The sequence below is a fragment of the Colobus angolensis genome, unplaced genomic scaffold (assembly GCF_000951035.1).
Source record: "Colobus angolensis palliatus isolate OR3802 unplaced genomic scaffold, Cang.pa_1.0 Scaffold19, whole genome shotgun sequence".
NCBI lineage: Eukaryota > Metazoa > Chordata > Mammalia > Primates > Cercopithecidae > Colobus > Colobus angolensis.
In genome coordinates, this window is record NW_012115043.1 from 3812561 (window position 1) to 3831816 (window position 19256).

At 37.5% G+C, this 19256-nt stretch overlaps 1 protein-coding gene across 3 annotated transcripts in view; it reads right to left on the bottom strand.

Annotated features, from left to right (window-relative positions):
• Positions 1–19256, bottom strand: part of IQCH (IQ motif containing H) — a 265552-nt gene that overhangs the window by 175313 nt on the left and 70983 nt on the right. The window contains exon 5 of one of the 3 annotated variants that reach the window (XM_011940350.1): positions 5639–5759. The exons of the other annotated variants lie outside the window; for them this stretch is intronic. Within the exon in view, the coding sequence (XP_011795740.1) occupies positions 5639–5759 (121 nt within the window). The remainder of the gene's footprint in view (positions 1–5638; positions 5760–19256) is intronic. 3 annotated transcript variants of the gene reach the window in all.

Here is a 19256-nt window from a genome sequence, read left to right on the forward strand (position 1 = left end):
AAACACATATGTGTGTCCATCTACTATTGGAAGGAAAAAGTTAAGACTTTGGAATAAGCAGAAGAGATTACTGAGTATCTTTTCATTGAAATGCTGGAACCTCTGAAGATTATCTGACCTATAGTCGTACAGGACTCTGTATGCATCTTTGTTTTGTTTTGCTTTTTCAGAGACAAAGTCTCATTCTGCTGATCAGGTTGGAGTGCAGTGGCACCATCATAGCTCACTGCACCCTTGAATGCCTGGGCTAAAGTGATCCTCCTGCCTTATCCTTCCAAGTAGCTGAAACTATTGGAATAGCACCATCACATCTGGCTTTTTTTTTTTTTTTTTAATGTAGAGACTAGGTCTCACTATATTGTCCAGGCTAGTCTTGAACTCCTGGCTTCAACCAATCTTCCTGCCTTGGGCTAGCAAGGTTTTGGGATTACAGGTGTGAGCCACTGTGCTAGGCTGCATCTTTGTTTTTAACTGTCCATTTTATAATTCCATAAAGATTAAGGTTCATTTGTAGAAATCTGATAAGAATGTCACTAATTCTTGTTTATACACATGCAAATTTAAATTCTTACACGTGGAAGGACAAGTCCCTGAAAAGCCAGTTTTGCATCCATTTGCAAATTTATTTAAATACTCTCGATTTATAAACGTGTCTATTTGGATTGTCCTTTGAATTTACTGTAACATCTTGCTAGTTCCCTCAATTAATAAGTTAATAAAGTCTTTGACATGTGTTCATTTTATATTTATATAAGAGTCATAACTTTACTTTTGAAAAAAATCATCCTTTAACAGTTTTGGAGTTCCCACTGAGACGAGCAAAAAGGTCACCTGAAATCATCAGAAATGATGTATCTCACAGGAAGCCAAGCCCAGGCATGATTTTTCTTGGCCCCCACAGGTTAATTTAAAGTTTCTTGTTTTTCTAATTTTAATTTTACTCTCTATCAATTTGTTTTTCTTTTTCATTCATTTATGGATGGCAAGTTATTCCCTGTTGGCAGCTGCCGTGATTGGGAATTTGGTGATCTCTGGAAATGATCTAATGTCTTATAGACAGTATAGTTTGTTAGTTTTTGTCCATCTGTCTATTTTGAGCTCAAATTAGGAATTTCTTATTCACAAGGAAGGAGAACAACTCTTTGATATCTGGACTGGTAAGCTTTTTGTGTTTTTATTTTCTCTTTCTCTTTTTTTTCTTTTTCTTTCTTTTCTTTTCTTTTCTTTTTTTTTTTTTAGACACTCTATAGCCCAGGCTAGAGTACAGTGGCATGATCTCAGTTCACTGCAACCTCCGCCTCTAGGGCTCAAGCCATCCTCTTGCCTCAGCCTTCTGAGTAGCTGGGACTACAGGTTCACCACCATGCCCAGCTCATTTTGTATTTTTTGTTGCGGTTGGGGTTTTGCCATGTTGCCCAGGCTGGTCTCGAACTCCCGGACTCCAGCAATCTGTCTACCTTGGTAGCCTCCAAAGTGCTGGGATTAGAGGCATGAGCCACTGCGTCTGGCCACTGTGTTTATTCTCTATTTATCTGTGGCTGAAATGGTAGAATTGAGGATATACACTCTATCTGTATGTCTTTGTATCTGTAATTCAGAAAGTTCCTTATCTCACATTGTGAGTGTAGAATGTTTTCCTGTCTCCAGATGGCATTAATAAATTAGATCATAAAGGCTCTTAAAGGAATTCTGTTCTGATTGGCTTGTAGAGATACCTAAGTGCTTATATAAATTGAATATTCATAAAATTACCAAAAACAAAGAAATCAAACTTGTAATACTTTGAATGTGCTCCCTGGACCTCCCAAATTCAGAAACTCTCATTCAGTCTGTACTTTTCATGGCAATATAGTAATTTACATAGTTTCGATGCTGTTCTCTTTATACTAAGATATAATTAGAAAAATCACTATTGAGCCAACGCCTTGCCTAGAATTTCATATTTGAGAATAATGTTTATTTAATCAGGCATAACAAGTCACTTTTTTTTTTTTTTTTTGAGATGGAGTATCTCTCTGTTGCCCAGACTGGAGTGCAGTGTCATGATCTTGGCTCACTGCACCTCTGCCTCCTGGGTTCAAGCAATTCTCGTGCCTCAGCCTCCCGAGTAGCTGGGATTACAGGTGTCCACCATCACACCTGGCTAATTTTTGTATTTTTAGTAGAGATGAGGTTTTGCCATGTTGGCCAGGCTGCTTTCAAACTCCTGACCTCAGGAGATCTGCTCGCCTTGGCCTCCCAAAGTGCTGGGATTACAGGCGTGAACCACTGTGCCCAGCCAACAAATCACTTTTAAAGAATCAAGGTTGATACATTATAGAGCCAATGCTTACAAAGTCCTCTCAGAAAAACTAGCCTGGTATATGGCTTACATGATTTTCAGCCTTTTAAGTGGTAAGGAAGGTTACATGCTATAGCCCCAAGAACTTTAAGATACTTGGAGGACTTCTAGAAGAGAGAAATTTACCCAAATTTATAGGTCCTGCAGTTGAAATCTGATGAACAGAGTTTCTTGGGCTTGATTTCCTAGCCTTGGGATAGCAAATAATAGGGGATTTTATTCAGGCTGAGATTCCCTACAAAAGCTTCCAACAAAGCAAATTTAAGGTAGTTTATATGGTAATGAACATTTTTGCTCCACCTATGTAAATTATCGGGCCAAACCTACTGAGACCAGCCTTATTCTGCGAATTTTTGGTTTTTGAGATTGTTTTGGTCAAAAGGGGAAAAGATTATAATTTTTTTTTTAAGTTTTAGAATAAGCAAATGGGATCACTGGATACCCTTTTAATAGAGTCCTGAAATCTCCAGTGAATATCTGAGCCTAGCCTTTGATTAGGCTACTTACGACACTGTAGATATTGAGGTTACTTTGTAAATAACTGATCATAAAGCAAATAATTCTTTTTTTTTTTTTTTGAGACGGAGTCTTGCTTTAGTCACCCAGGCTGGAGTGCAATGGCACAATCTCAGCTCACTGCAACCTCTGCCTCCTGGGTTGAAGCAATTCTCCCACCTCAGCCTCCCGAGTAGCTGGGACTACAGTTGTGTGCCACCACACCCAGCTAATTTTTGTATTTTTAGTAGAGACAGGGTTTCACCACGTTGGCCAGACTGCTCTCGAACTCCTGACCTCAAGTGATCTGCCAGTCTTGGCCTCCCAAAGTGCTGGGATTACAGGCGTGAGCCACCATGCCCAGCCAAGCAAATAATTCTTATCTATAGACATGAAAATAATTTCTGTCTGGTGAAGGGGAATTCTCCTCATGGGAAATCCAATTTTGCATTTATTTGCAAATTTATTTCAATATTCCTGAGCTACAAATGTGTCCATTCTTTGGATTCTCTTTGAACCGGTTGTTAACTGATGAATTAAATAAAAATCTTTGACCTGTGTTCATTTTATGTTTGTATGACAGTCGTGATTTTAGTTGTTTTTGAAAGTTATCCTTTAACACCATTGTTTTATTAAATCCTCATCCATGTTTAATAAAACACCATGTTTTATTAAATCCACTCTTTCCTGTTGAATAGATTAAGAATTAGAAGTTCATTCATTCTGTCATTCATTTAACTAATAAAGCGCCTAGTAGGTGTCAAGAACTATTCTGTGGGCTGGGGATGCAGTGGCGAACCAGAAAGACCTCATGGAGCCTCTAGTGGTGAAGAAGATATTAAATAGATTTAAAATAAATATATTATGATAAACTGTGATAATCTCTGAAGGAAAAGGACAGGTGCTTGAGGAAGTGACCCTTACTGGCAGAGGAAAAGGCACTTGTGAAGGCCTGATCTGCAAATGTGCCTGGCCTGATAAAGATTAGAGAGAAGGCCTAGGTGGCTAAGTATAAAGACAGCTGAGTGGGATGAGAAATGGCGATGTAGGTGAGGGCCAGATCAAGTACGCCTTGTTCATAGAGTTCAGAGTTTATTCTAAGACAGAGAGTAATTTGCCTCAGGTCACAGAGCCAAGCTGAAATTTGGTCTATGTAATGTAAAACTTATATTCTTAACCATTTGGAGGGGTGGGGCAAAGCTTTCTTTTTTGGATTTAGCCAGGTATTCAAGAAAAAGTAGGAAAGTTTAAAGTTCATTTTTCAAAATGATTCTCTCTTCTGCATGTTATTAGTCTTTCACCTCATTCTGGACCTGTGTAGATCTGGAGTGAGGCTTAAACAACATTTACGGGCATTAGAAACACCTAAAAAAAAAATAGACATTGTATTTATATTTCTGTGGCTTGTGGCTTCCTGACATTCATAGTGTCTTGCACAATACCAGATATATTGCAAGTACGCAATATATGTCGATTAATTTATTAATCCCTAATATTATGGTAGGCCATGTGTTCTCATGAAGATAATTTAGAAATGAAAATGTGATTTTTTTTCTGGATGAAGTTGCCAAAATTCTAGATTTACCTTTATTTTGTGGCAATTTTTTATTGTCTCTATTGCTAAAGCATAGTAGAGAGATAGATAGACAGACAGACAGAAGGATATATCGATTCATTCATTCATTCACTATTTCATTCATCCTAATTTGGTTCAGGAAGAATATAAGATGGTATTAAAGCAAGAAATGGGAACACTCTGCTGGTGTTATTTAGTATTTCCAGGAAGTAAATATTACATAAGCTAACTAGACAGCAAATGTCACAAAGATTGCTGAACAATGGTTTATAAATATTAAAGTTGCGAGCTTAACAAATCCAGAGACTTATAATAATCTCAGGTTATCTACCACCAGCAGACAGAGGATGCAGTAGCTAGAAGCTGGAGAACTTTGGATTTCCAGGTAGCAAAAGAACCTTTGGGAACCAGCTTTGGGTCCTAAATATTCCAGACCAATGGACAGAAAGTGAGATAAGAAGTAATTAAAGACCATCTCACTAAATTATATTTGAGATAGGAAAGGGATCCACTTAGGCATTCTTTAACACTTTGGTCAATTAAATTAAATACCAGAGATGGTTACACTTAGGACATTCAGTATTTGGTCACTTGTTTGCTTATTCTTTCATTTTCTTATTCACTCAACCTACACTTACTTAGTATCTACAAAATGCTGGATGTGGTTCTAGGTGCTAGAGATACTGAGACAAAGATGAAATCCTTTGCTTAAAAACAAAATCCACTGGTTTCACAAGACTAGAGTTTAGACTAAAACATGCATAGTTTAAACACTAATTACATTAATTCTGGCTTCATATTTCCTTTATAATAGGATATTGAAATAAATTTTTAAAATGCTACCAGAATAATAATATATCAGAAATGATCTGCTCAGAAACTTAATAAACTCTAATGCTATCACATAAACACAATGATCATTTTAATAGGTAATAACACCATCTATATTTAATATAATCAATATTAAATAAAATTTAATTTAATATAATCAATATTAAATCCATAGAATGATGAATTTTAAAGGTGGAAGGGACTCTAGTGATTGTCTTGTCCAACTTTTTGATTTACAGAGCAGGAAACTCAGACCAGAGTGTGGACCTGACTTGTCTGAGGTCACCCAGGAGAATCAGTAGGTGAGCCAGAGTCCAAATTCAGGCCTCCGATCCTACCTCAATGCTCTTTCTCTTAAGTTCCTAAACACATAAAATGGCTATCGAATCACTAACCTTTGCGGGCATCTGCTTGTAAGACTGGTATAGGAGTGAAATAGGGATCTGTGCGATGAGAAGATGGCAGAACCGTGAGGTTGGATATGGTAGACCCTTTGATTAACTTTGGAACCTTTACCTAGATAACCAAAAATTTGTTTCAGCAAACATTTCTGCCTTCACAGTGAACACAGTTTTCTTCTTGTAAACAATGAAGTTATGAATAGTTGCATTAAGTTTTAATAAAGTAGCAATATCAGCTCCAATTTTATTGCTCATGAATACTCTGTGCTATTGTCTACTACTGTCAGGAGTTTGTGTAATTTAAAATAGTTAATTAAATCCAATTAACATGTTGTGGTTTCCACTATATAAAGTCAACATAGTAGTTAATAAAAGAACTATTAAGATTTTGTTCAATTTTAATGACTACAATATAAAAATGCTAAATCTTGACAGAGGAGGTTTTGAATACAGCAAAGTTTTGTACCAAAAAATTTCCCAGGAAATAAATGTTAGAGTGTTAATGTTAAAAAAAAAAACCTGGAAGAATTAAAAGATAAACATATCAATCAATATTAATCCTAAGTAGATTTTTTTGCAGATCTCAGAGATGGTTACAAAGACACAATATCTGGATTAGTTATAGAAGATAATTACTTTTCCTAAAGTCATAAAATGTTTTTATTACAGTTATGAAATATGAATTGTTTCTATTAAATGGTTTCTAGATTTTAAAGATTACATATATTATATATAAATCACATTTGATTGTATAGTCCAACTACACTATTTTTACCTTTATTATAGGAGTTTATGAATTACCTGGGTTCTCTCAGCAGGGAAGATGCAACTGTTTGGTATTTATAGACTGAATTTTCAAGTCATTTTCCAAACATTAATTAATTTGCATAACTTCCAAGGGAACTAGGTAACAGTTTGCTATTTAACTAATAAAGAACTTAAGACATAAAGATTAGATTTGTTTCAGGCCATACAGTATACTAGATATGCACAGATTATTCAATTCTGAAATTAATCTGATTTTACATTAGTAAAATTTGCCATTGGACTCAGTGGCACAATACCTTATTGCCATTAAAGTCATAGTGACTTTAAGGAAAAACAAAGGGAAAGCTTCATCAAGACCAGGGGGAGAAAATCACTTTATAAAATAAGTATCTATTAGCTGAGAAATGTCTGGACAAAGGGTTAGGGCCCCCACTGCCAGGATGTGGTAACATCATGAATATCAAACACTTTGATGATGTTTGGTAAATAAATATAAATAGTATTTTGAATAGGAAAGAATAGACTGTTACATAAGCTAACTAGACAGCAAATGTCACAAAGAAAAAAAAAAAAATGCAATCTGTGTCTCCCCAGGTGAGTCAGAAGAGGAAAGGGAGGTGCTACCAGCCTTACTTTAATGAGAGTGTGGGACTCATAAGAAGATTTATTTATTATGAGACTTTGGTCTTCCTGATCCACCCTGGTTTCTTGCCCTCATCCTCAGCTCTCCTCTCCCCACCTCATCTCCAGACATGAGTAGCTTCCAGGATCTCCTCCTAATCAGGGAGGCTGAGATATCCAATGCACTGTGCTCTAGAAGGCATGTACATAGCTGAGGAAATTCAATATCAAAAGTGGCAGGGTCTCCACTTGTCTGACTGATATAGGGGTCAGTGAGACAAAGGTAAATCGTAGGAGGAGAGAAAGATTCAACTTAAATAAACCTGTCAAGCACTGTGATGATGTAAAATATAGGCTTGGCAGTTTCAGGACACAGAGCATAATTTATCTGGATTTTCTGAAAGCCTTTGACAAAGAACACCTGACAACCTGCTCTAGCAAGCTAAAGCAGCAGGATCCAACATAAAACACAATATAAAGGATGACACAAAGGAGAGGAGAGTAGGCAGGTGATGTTCAGACTCTGTCAGGCAATCAGCACATTCATAACACTGCTTTAATTGTTTCAATTGCATCAGTCTAAACAATGTAAAAACCAGATCGAAGAACTATGCTGAAAAGGCAGTGAGGTGACTGTGTGTGTAGTGTGTGTGCGTGCACGTGTGTGTGTGTATGTGTTGGGGAATGGAAGGTAGTATTTTCGTTGACAGAAATAAATCCCTCAGATAGCATCAGATAGGAAACATCTGCCCATTCTGCTGTCCCGTTCCATGGTAAGGATAACCACTTCTGCGTATGCTTGGTTGGAGGGTGAAGGAATGAAACGACCTTCAGCATTTACTGAGCACTTACTATATAACACTAACTTTAACACGATGAGCATTAAATTTCATGAGCAATGGAAAAGCTAAGGGCTGTAGGAGTATAGAAGAGGGAGTAATTAACTCTGCCTGCTTGTATTGCAGAAGGCTTTGCAGCGACTCTCAGCCCTGGCTGTACATTAGAATCACACAGGGAGCTTTTAAAAAGACTGCTGCCTGGGCCCCAACCCTGGGCAATTAACTCAGAATAGGTGGGCTGAGGCCTGGGCCTCAGTATTTCTAGAAAGCTCCCAAGGTGATTCTGCTGCACAGCCAAAGTTAAGATGTACTGCAGTAAGTGATATTTAAATTGCATCTTAAAGAAAGAACTAAATTATATCAGGTGGAGAAGAGGATGCAGTTATAGGTAGAAAAAGTGGTAGCAATGGTGCAAAATAGCATGTTTTATGCATAAAGATTTCACTGATGAGGAGGAGCTCTATGTGACTGGAGTATAGGGCATGGGTATGAGGAGGGTAGGATGGGGGAATGAGACTGGAAAGGTAGACTGAAACTGATGCAAATTAAAGAAACCAGCTTTATGAATGTGCTGATCGCCTGAAAGGATTCAAATATCATCTGCTGTGGCTGCTTCTTTTTGTCATGCTTCTTTTTATTATATTTTATTCTGCAACCATACTTTGTTGTTTGTATAATATGATATAATATAAATCGTATTATAAATAGAACAATGTCCCTTCTAGCTAGTTTTTCATTATTATTTCCTCAACTGGAATTCGGAACTTTATCACTTGATGTTAAATCTTCTATAATAGCTTAAAAAATTTTTTTTGAGACAGGGTCTTACTCTGTCACCCAGCCTAGAGTTCAGTGGTATGATCACAGCTTATTGCAGCCTTCACCTCCTGAGCTCAGGTGATCCTCCCACCTCGGCCTCCCAGGTAGCTGGGACCACAAGTGTGCACCAACACACCTGGTTAATTTTTTGTGTTTTTTTGTAGAGACAGGGTTTCACTATGTTGCCCAGGCTGGTCTTGAACTCCTGAGCTCAAGCCATCCTCCTGCCTTGGCCTCCCAAAGTGTTGGGATTACAGGTATGAACCAATGCGCCCAGCCGAAAATTTTTGAAAATGTAAAAAGTATAGAAAAGCTTAAAGAAGAAAACAGCAATCATCTTCCTATCAGCCAGAATTAACTACTGTTAATATTTTGGCATATTTGCTTCCAGTGTTTTCAAATAGGAAAACCACTCTATTTTATTATTTTGGTAAAAATGATGTATGCCCATTATAAAGATTTCAAGCAGTGTAGAAATACAAAAGACAAAAGTTTATGAAATCAAGGCAAATATCATCAGGTGATCCATCATCCCTGACATCTTTAGAATGATTAATACATCCTTGTATAAAAAATAGGACTTATGTTATTAATTTTACATGAGGAAAAAAGGCTGCATTAAACCTAACACATTACTAAACTTCAAATAAATATTTCTTTACCACAAGATTTCTCTGAATTAAAAATGATGCCTCTTCAAGGTCTGGCAAATTTTTCCTTAAAGGGCCAAATAACAAATATTTTAGGCATGAAGGCTCTGTTCAGATCTGTTGTTTTGTAGTTAAAAGCAGCAGGCAGACAATGTGTAAATAAATGGGTGAAGCTGTATGCTGTGGTCTGAATGTTAGTGTCCCCCCTAAATTCACATGTTGAAACTTAATCACCAATGTGATACTTTTAAGAGATGGGGCCCTTGGCAAGTGGTTAGGTCATGAGGATGGAATCGTCATGAATGGGATTATAAAAAGAGACCCCAGAGGGCTGCCATGTCCCCTCCATCATGTGAGGACACAGAGAGAAGGTGCCATCTATGAACCAGGAAACAGATCCTTACCAGACACCAAATTTGCCAGCAGCTTGATTTTGGACTGCTCAGCTTCCAAAACTGTGAGAAATAAATTTCTGTTGTTTATAAACCACCCAGTTTATCGTATTTTTGTTGTGACAGCCAAAATGGACAAAAACTTTATTTACAAAAACAGGTGGCCCTCAAGCAGTAGTTTGTGTACCCCTGCTCTAGAGTTAAATAAAGTTGATTCTGAAAAACGTTTAGATCTATTTACCACATGATTTCATTTTGGATACTATATCTTAGCTTCAAATGGTGAGAAAATTAGAACTCTCTTGATGCCCTGATCTCCACTCCCTCACCTCCCCAATCTTGATTGTATCATTATTTTTATACCATCCAGATTTATAATGTTCCCATTCTGTTTTGGTACCATAATTCTAAGATTGCTTAGTATCAGTTCTACATGTAAACGGGTCCAGTGCTCACAAATAGTTCATTTGTCATGGATTCTCTGCTTGAGCTCTTTGATTGATCTCTTAATTGGCTAGCTTTGGTTATCAAGCAGTTTTTCCCAACAAGTGTTCATGTGTACTTTACTAGAATTAACGCAAGTTATATTTGAATTACATCTGGGGTCATTCTTTCTTTTCACCAAATTTTGTAGACATTGCACCATTTTCTTCCACAATGAGAATTATTGTGAAGTCTGACAGCCATCTGCTTTTCCACCCCTGGTAGGTGATTTACTTTCTTTTCATCTGGATGTCTGAAGCATTCTTTCTCTTTGAAATCCAAATATTTACCTAAAAAAATATTTGTAGAATAGTACATCCTGAGTTTCAGCTGAGTACATGGCTGTCCACTTACAGAATACATTTCCCAGCATCCCCTGTGGCTAAATGTGGACAAATGACCAAATTTCGGTCAATAAGGTGTAAGCAGAAATGATCTGTGTAACCTCTGGGTCATGTCCACATAGTGCTTGGCAGTACTAGCATCATCCTTCCTGTGGGTTGAAATGTAGGTATGGAGAGGAGCCAGCTTCCACCTTCGGGATTAGAATGTCCTGTAACTACTGTAATGAGGAGCTGATGGAGATCAAGATGAAAAAAACCATATCTTGAATGACTGTGTGGAGCAGAGCTGTCCTGCCAGTCTTGGACTTCTCACTCATGGACTGTTTTGAGAGTGATAAATAAATTAATTTATTTAAGTCATTATATTTTTGGATTTCTTTGTTATAGTTTGTACCAAACTAACAGGTATATCTATTAGCTTCTAATTAACCTCCTTTGTCTTCTTCTTCTGCATTTACTGTACTTACAGTCTTTTCTCTATGTCAGTATTTTAATATTCAGCAATGTTTGTTATGTTCATTGTATTTATAGTTTATTTATGAGTTCCATAAAGTATTCTGGTATTCAATTTCTTTCCTTATATCTGCAATCTCCCTTTTTTTATTCTGCTATTTTATCATCTCATGTTTGAGCTCATTTTAATTAATTTATGTTCTTATTAGGTTGTAGCATAATGTGAAGAAATTGTGAGAAAATTCCTTCTGTTCCTTCATTTATGTTGTTTCTACATTAGACTTTGTCTTTTGCAGCCCATAATTCTCCCTTCCATTTCCCCTCCCTTGCTTTCGTTAGCTGTGGGTGAAATACTGACTTGGAGAAAATGTAAAGACCACAGGAAATCCATATAGTGAGCATATCATTTCTTTTTCCCTTGTGCATACTTGGGTAGCTCTGTCCAGATATTCTACTTGCTGTGATGTAGAATCTCCTCCCCCATTATTTGGTACCAGTGTGTGATCTCTCCCAGCAACATGTGAGAACTGGGCATTCTGTTTTTTTTCTACCTTTCTGTTACCTTAGGGCTTGGAGGGGGGAAGCCTCTGTTGAGGTATGCAGTCCTTGTTAAAGTTTTTAGGCTCTCTTGCCTCTCTTCAGATCTTGATAAACATCCTCTATCAGGGCTTGCTTACTTAGTTGAAGATAAGGCCATCTCTCCCTACCTTCAACCCCCAAGCACTCTGGAATATTTTCATAGAGTCCTGAAGACTTTACTTTTCTCAGAAAGTGTCAGACACATTATATACTTTCCAATTTCACGTTTCTTAAAAGTCTCTGTAGTCAGAAGACAGAAAAAATAAGGATGTCTGCTCGATTGTCTTCTTTCCAGATTTCGCAGTATTTTTGAGAATCTCAGTATTTTTACAATTTGCTGGTAGTACCTGGAGGGTCGGGATAGGTTAGGATTCGAGCTATGCTGTACCTCTCTACTTTGCTCCCACATCTTCTGCTTAGTGAATTTGTGCTCAACCTGGATGATCATATTCGGCAACCCTGCCCCAACCCCCTCCCCATATTATGGAAGAGGAAAACTAAGAAACAGAAAGGAGAAATAGTCAAAGCATACAGTTTATCAATTTCAGAGGCAGAATGAAAAATGCAAGTCACTGCTTCATGGCCCAGTGGGGCTTGTTTGTTTGTTTTTTGTTTTTTACTGTACTTTCTTAGTTTCTGATGCTTTCACCAAGCACAGCTTAGGTCACTAGCTCTACCCTTATGTCCTACCACTCTGCCAGCTTTCTCAGTTCTTTCTTGGTGCCACTTAACTTAGCTACAGTAGGAGTCTCAATTCTTCTTGGTCAGGTTTAACAGCATTCTTGGAGACAGAAGAAAATTCCCTGGGGAGGCATCTATAGTAAAGGCAAGAATCTTGGGCTTGGAGCACTGGATTGGATTCCTAGCTCTGTCACCTAATTAGCAAAGTGCAGAGTGTATGTTATTTAACTTCTCTGAGTCTGTTTTATCTTCTGTAAAACAGGAATCCTCTTATCTACAGTGTAAGTAATTTTTACGTAAAAGATCTGTTTCTGGAAGCATTTCATAATTCTGAACTCACATAATTCAAGACAGGCAAAGAATGGCAGGTATGGCAAAGACTGCTGGCTGACATCCAATGTAGTACTTAGCCAGAAATTATCTCTCCCAGACTGCCTTGCAGCTTTCTGTGGCTTTCAGACAAGGTTCTGGCCAGTAGTATAGGAACCTACTGACTCTGCTGACTGAAATAAAGACATGGTGGGAGGTGAGTAGCCACCTGAGATCACAAGATGCCTGTCCAGGAGGTCAGAGCAGTCAGATGGAAAGTGTGTATGGACCTGACATTGTAGAACTGTCAGATGAGCCACAAACTGCTATGCTCAAACTGTTAACTATGGTTGTATTTAATCTATTATTATTTTCTATATTTTCAGAACTCATATACTAAATAATACAGGACACACACACATATAATTCACTATATATGTGCATATGTGTGTGTGTGTGTATGTATATATATGTATAAAATTCACTCAAATTTGAATTATTTCAACCTTTATGTATAAGGCCAGAATTTGGCTGGGTGCAGAAGCTCATGCCTGCAATCCCAGTGCTTTGGGAGGGTGATGTGGGAGGATTGCCTAAGGCCAGGAGTTCGAGACCAGACTAAGCAACATAGTGAGATCCAGTCTCTACAAAAAATAAAAAAAATTATCTGGGCATGCACCTGCAATCTCAGCTACTTGGGAGGCTGAGTGAGGTGACAGGATTGCTTGAGCCCAGGAGTTTAAGGCTGCAGTGAGCTATAATTATGCCACTACATTCCAGCCTAAGTGACAGAGAGACCCAGTTTCTAAAAAAATAAAATAAAAATAAAGCAAGAATTTATTATTTTATATCATGATATTTTGAATTTATAGAATCCTATTTTACATAAAATTCACCATCACTGTTTTTCCATAAGGCTATTGTGAGGAATTAACGAATTAATATACGGAGATGTACTGCATAAATTATTTTTCACACCAGGAATGGGTTTTTTTCCATGTAAACATTTTATTGAAGTACAACATTTTTTTCTTTTTTTCTTTTTTTTCTTTTTTTTTTTTTGAGACAAGGTCTTGCTCTCTTGCCCATGCTGGAGTGCACTGGTGTAATCACAGCTCACTGCAGCCTTGACCTCCTGGGCTCAAGCAATCCTCCTACCTCAGCCTCTTGAGTAGCTGGAACTACAGGTGCACACCACCAGGCCAGGGTAATTTTTGTATTTTGTGCAGAGATGAGGTTTCACCATGGTGTCCAGGCTAGTCTTAAACTCCTGGGCTCACGTGATCCTCCCACCTCAGCCTTTGAAAGTGCTGGGATTACCAGTGTGAGCCACCATGCCCAGCCACAATATTCAATTTTTAAAAGGCAAAAGTGATGAATTGTTACCAAGTGACACTGTGGGTAACTAGTATCCAAAGCAAGGAGTAGAGTATTACAGCACCAGAAGCCCTTCTTTTGCTCCCTCCCAGTCACTATCACAACTCAAAGGCAGCCAGCATTCTGAATTCTATTGCCACCTATTGTTTTTCTGTTTTCAAACTTTATATAAATAGATTATTACAGTAGGTATTCTTTTGTATCTGACTTTTTTCTTTCAAAACTGGTTGTGAGATTCACCATGTTGTTGAGTACAGCAGTATGTTCATGGTATGAACTTTTAAGTATTGATTTTAAGTGATAAATTATACATATAATCAGTAAGGCTTGAGCCTCACCTATCACTTTTTTGCATTTCTTGTAATGTTCCTTCTAGAATATTCTTCTCCTCTAGACTCTGCTATTAAATTTTTGTCACCCTTTAACAACTAGCTTAAATGTAATCTCCTGTAGGAAATCACTTCTGATCTCTTCTTCCTCTGATTTTCTATAGTTTTTCTTTTTACTTATCTTGTTACATTTATAACATATATTGTAATTATTTGTATACTATCCTGAAGGCATTATGCAATTCAAAGCTCATCTAGTTCTGTCTTATTATCTCAATTGAAGAAGAAAAAGAGCAAAGAATGTTTTAAAAAATAATCACTTAAAACTTTCTGGGAAGGAGCAATTAAAATGGACATATTAGTAGCGAATATCTTCTATTTTGATAAGGGTAATACAATAACAAGTACCACCTTTACGGTAATGGTGGAGCAGCTTATAAAAGACTCTCTCCTGAAGATAATAATAACACACTCTGGACAAAATGTAAAAAATAAACAAACAACAACAACAAAAACCCCCACTAAACTCCAACTATTTGAAGGCACTGAGAATGAAAGCAGGCAGAAACTAGGGGGTAGCTGATCTTGAAAGAAGGGAACTGCAACAGTTGAGATTTATGCGTGTGTAATTTCTGGCCTGGAAGTACTTCTCAGACTATGAGAGGTAGAGTGGCTATAACTCAAGAAGAAAAACACAGTCTTACTGGCTTGAAAGTCAGAGGATGGAGTTTAGTGCTGTCATAAAAGCTGAAAATAGGGGGAAATAATAGAAATGAGGAAATTGCAAGAAGGAGAGGAGACTCCAAAAATTGCAAATAAATGACATATAAATCCTTGGCTGACCTCTGAGCTCCAGGTATCTGAAAGAGGTTTTTAAGGAGCCCAGCCAGGATGGAACCATTAAAGATTTGTAAAAACTGAGCAGAGATTTCAGCTGCTACCAACCACAGCAAGGATAGAGTCTGGAGTTTGAATCTAGCCAAATTAACTGCCTACTTGAATAAATATCAGCACTTTAGAAAGCAAGATAACAATTCCAAGTCTCTACAACATAACATTTATAATGTTCATAACAATACAAGTTTTTGTATATACAAAGAAATAGGAAAAGGTAGTCCATAGTCAAAAGAAAAAATAGGCAATAAAAACAGATCCTAAGATGACTCTGATACTAGAATGAACAGATAAAGACTCTAGAGCTGCCGGGCGCGGTGGCTCAAGCCTGTAATCCCAGCACTTTGGGAGGCCGAGACGGGCGGATCACGAGGTCAGGAGTTCGAGACCATCCTGGCTAACACGGTGAAACCCTGTCTCTACTGAAAAATACAAAAAGCTAGCCGGGCGAGGTGGCTGGCGCCTGTAGTCCCAGCTACTCCAGAGGCTGAGGCAGGAGAATGGCATAAACCCGGGAGGCGGAGCTTGCAGTGAGCTGAGATCTGGCCACTGCACTCCAGCCCGGGCGACAGAGCGAGACTCCGTCTCAAAAAAAAAAAAAAAAAAAAAGACTCTAGAGCTGCTGTTATACATATTTTAAGGACCTTAAAAAATTGTAATAATACTAAATGAACACATGGAAAATCTTGGCAGAGAAATTAAATGTATATAAAAGAGGACTAAATGGAAATTCTAAAACTGAAAGTAAAATATTTGAAATAAAAAATCAAATAGGTTTGACAGAAAATTAGAGTGGGCAGAAAAAAGGGTAGGGAACTTGAAGAGCAATCAACATCAATTGCCTAATTTGAATAACAAGAAAAAATTTACATAATGGTTCTTCAGTGACCTGTAGGACAATATCATGTGGTATAATCTGCATGTAATGGAAGCCCCAGAAGAAGAGGAGGGAGAGAATTATAGAAAAAAATATTTAAAGAAACAATGGCCAAAATGTTCCCTAATTTGTTAAAAAAACATAAGCTTAGAGATCCTAGAAACTCATACAATGAACCCCAAGAAGAATAAACACAAAGAAAACTACATTCAAGCATATGATAATCAAACCCCTGGAAGCCAAAGGCAAGAAAATCTTGAAAGCAGTCAGAAAAGAAAAAAAGATCCATTATACACATAGGGGATCAATTATTTGAATAATGGTTGACTTCTCATCAGAAACAATTTAAAGCACTGAATAGGGAAAAAACAAAAAACATGGCCACCCCAAATTCTACACCCAGTGAAAAATCTTTCAAAATAAAGGTAATCTAAATACTTTTTTTGACTTTTTTTTTTTTTAGACAAGAGTCTCGCTGTTGTTGCCCAAGATGGAGTGCAATGGAGCTATCTTTGCTCACTGCAACCTCTGCTTCCTGGGTTCATGCAATTTTCCTGTCTCAGCCTCCTCAGTAGCTGAGATTACAGGCATGTGCCACCACACTCAACTAATTTTTATATTTTCAGTAGAGGCAGGGTTTCATCATGTTGGCCAGGTTGGTCTCAAACTCTGGACCTCAAGTGATCACCCACCTTGGCCTCCCAAAGTGCTGGGATTATAAGTGTGAGCCACCATGCTCGGCCAATCTAAATACTTTTTTTTTTTTTTTTGGACAAAAGACAAGCAAGTGTTACCAGCAGGCATTAGCTTTCTTTTAAGAAATGTTTGAGGCTGGGCGTGGTGGCTCATGCCTGTAATCCAAGCACTTTGGGAGGTTGGGGTGGGCAAATCACAAGGTAAGGAGTTCAAGACCAGCTTGGCCACCATGGTGAAACTCCATCTCTACTAAAAATACAAAAATTAGCTTGGCCTGGTGGTGGGTGCATGTAATCCCAGCTGCTTGAGAGGCTGAGACAGGAGAAGGGCGCGAACCGAGGTGGAAGTTGCAGTGAGCTGAGATCATGCCATTGCACTCCAGCCTGGGTAACAGAGCAAGACTCCATCTCAAAAAAAAAAAAAAAAAAAAAAAAAAAGAGAAATGCTTAAAAAACATTCTTCAAGCTGACAGAAAATGACTTCAGATGACAACTCACATATATATGGCAAATATAAAAGATTATATCTTTTTCTTCTCTTAATTTCTCTCAAAGACAATTGGCTATTTAAAACAAAAATTATTATACAGTGTGCATTTTATAATATATGTAAAGTAGATGACAACGATAGCACAAAAATTGGGAGGTCAATAGTTGCAAATTCCTTACATCTTATGTGAACTGGTGCAATATTAACTCCAAAGAAACTCTAGTAAGTTAAGGATGAATATCGTAATTCCTAGAGCAACCACTAAAAATAATGTAAAGAGGTATAGTTTAAAAGTCATAAAAGATTTAAAATGGAATATTAAAAATTATTTAAAAATATGTAACCCTAAGTCAGTCAGAAATCAAAGAATAAGGAACAAAAAATGGATGGGATAAATAGAAAACAAATAGAAAGATGGTTGTGATAGCTGCAGGAGACAGATAAAGATAAATGCTTAGGCAGATAGGGGTGGGTCCCCAGTGAAAGCCGACCTTCAGGCTGAGACAATTTAAAGCCTAGCTACAAGTCTCAGGTAAATCCTTGGACCAGATCGAGAACCTTTCTTCCCATTTGGTGTGCTTTCCACTGATTGATCCCCACCCTTCACCTATTTTACATATACCTAACCTTTCCTAATTGTATTTTTACATTGTCATGCCCACCTTTGAGTGGTGTTTTCCCTTTAACCTTTTTTGCATCCTCACAAACCAATCAGCACACACTCCCCATTCTGAGTCCATAAAAAGCCCTAGACCCAGCCAGATTGGAAGAGAAACCAACTGCGAGGGTGGGGAACCACCCCCCACATTCCCTGTCCACTGAGAGCTGTTCTGTTGCTCAATAAAATTTTTCTCTGCCCTCCTCAACCTTCAAATTGTTACCATAACCTCATTCTTCTTGGACGTGGGACAAGAGCTCAGGAACCACCTAACGCAGGCAAAGGGCTGTATGTAACCTAGGTGGGCTGAGTGGACATGGCACCTCCAGCCTCATGGCCCAGGGCTGAGCAAGGCCCAGGGAGTATGTTGCCAGTTGTGGAGGTCCCCAGTCAGCAAAGTAGACAAGGAAAGTCCTGTGTCAGTTGTTCTAAATCAAACCATGTCTAAATTTCATTAAATGGAAATGAACTAAACATTCTAAAAAGCAGAGATTATCAGATTGAACTTAAAAAACAGGACATGATAAATGCTACTCTAAGAAATGCATTTTAATTTTAAAGACACAGGTTGAAAGTAACAACAAAAAAGACTGATATACCATGCAAACAGTAAGCAAAAGAGAGATGAAGTAATTATATTAATATCAAAGTAGACTTTAAGACAAAGAGAATTATGACAGAGGAAAAGAGATTTTTCTTAAACAGATGAAACAGATGACAGAGTCTTAAACAGATGAAAGTTTCTTATAACCAAGAAAATACAACAATAATAAATGTGAATGTCTCTAATAATATTAACACAAAATATGTAAAACAAAAATCGTCAAAACTAAAGGAAAAAATAGACAAATCTTCAATTAGAGGTGATGATTTTAAAAGCCTCTTCTCAGTAATTGGTAGAACAATTAATTTTTTAAAAATCAGTAAGTATATAGATGTGCTGAAAATCATCATCAGCTACCTGGACCTAACATTTATAGAACACTACAAACCAACAACTGTAGGATATACATTCTTTTCAAATGCACATGTAACATTCACCAACATAAATGATATTCTAGGCCATAAAATAAGTTTCAATTTCAAAAGACTGAAATTATACAGAGTATATTATATAGTACAGATATGAATATGGAAAGGGAACTAAATGAAAAGTTTCTAAGTGTGAGTGGAAACAAAGCTGGGATTCGTTGATTCAATAACCTGGAGAAAACAGTGTTGCCATTTGGCTTCTGATAAAAGCCAAGGTACCCTGCTGCCAAAGCTCAGGACAGGCAGGGCCTAAGGAAAAAGAGAACAAAGAAAAAAAGAAAGAGAAGAGAGGGAGAGAGAGGAAGGAAGGGAGGGAGGGAGG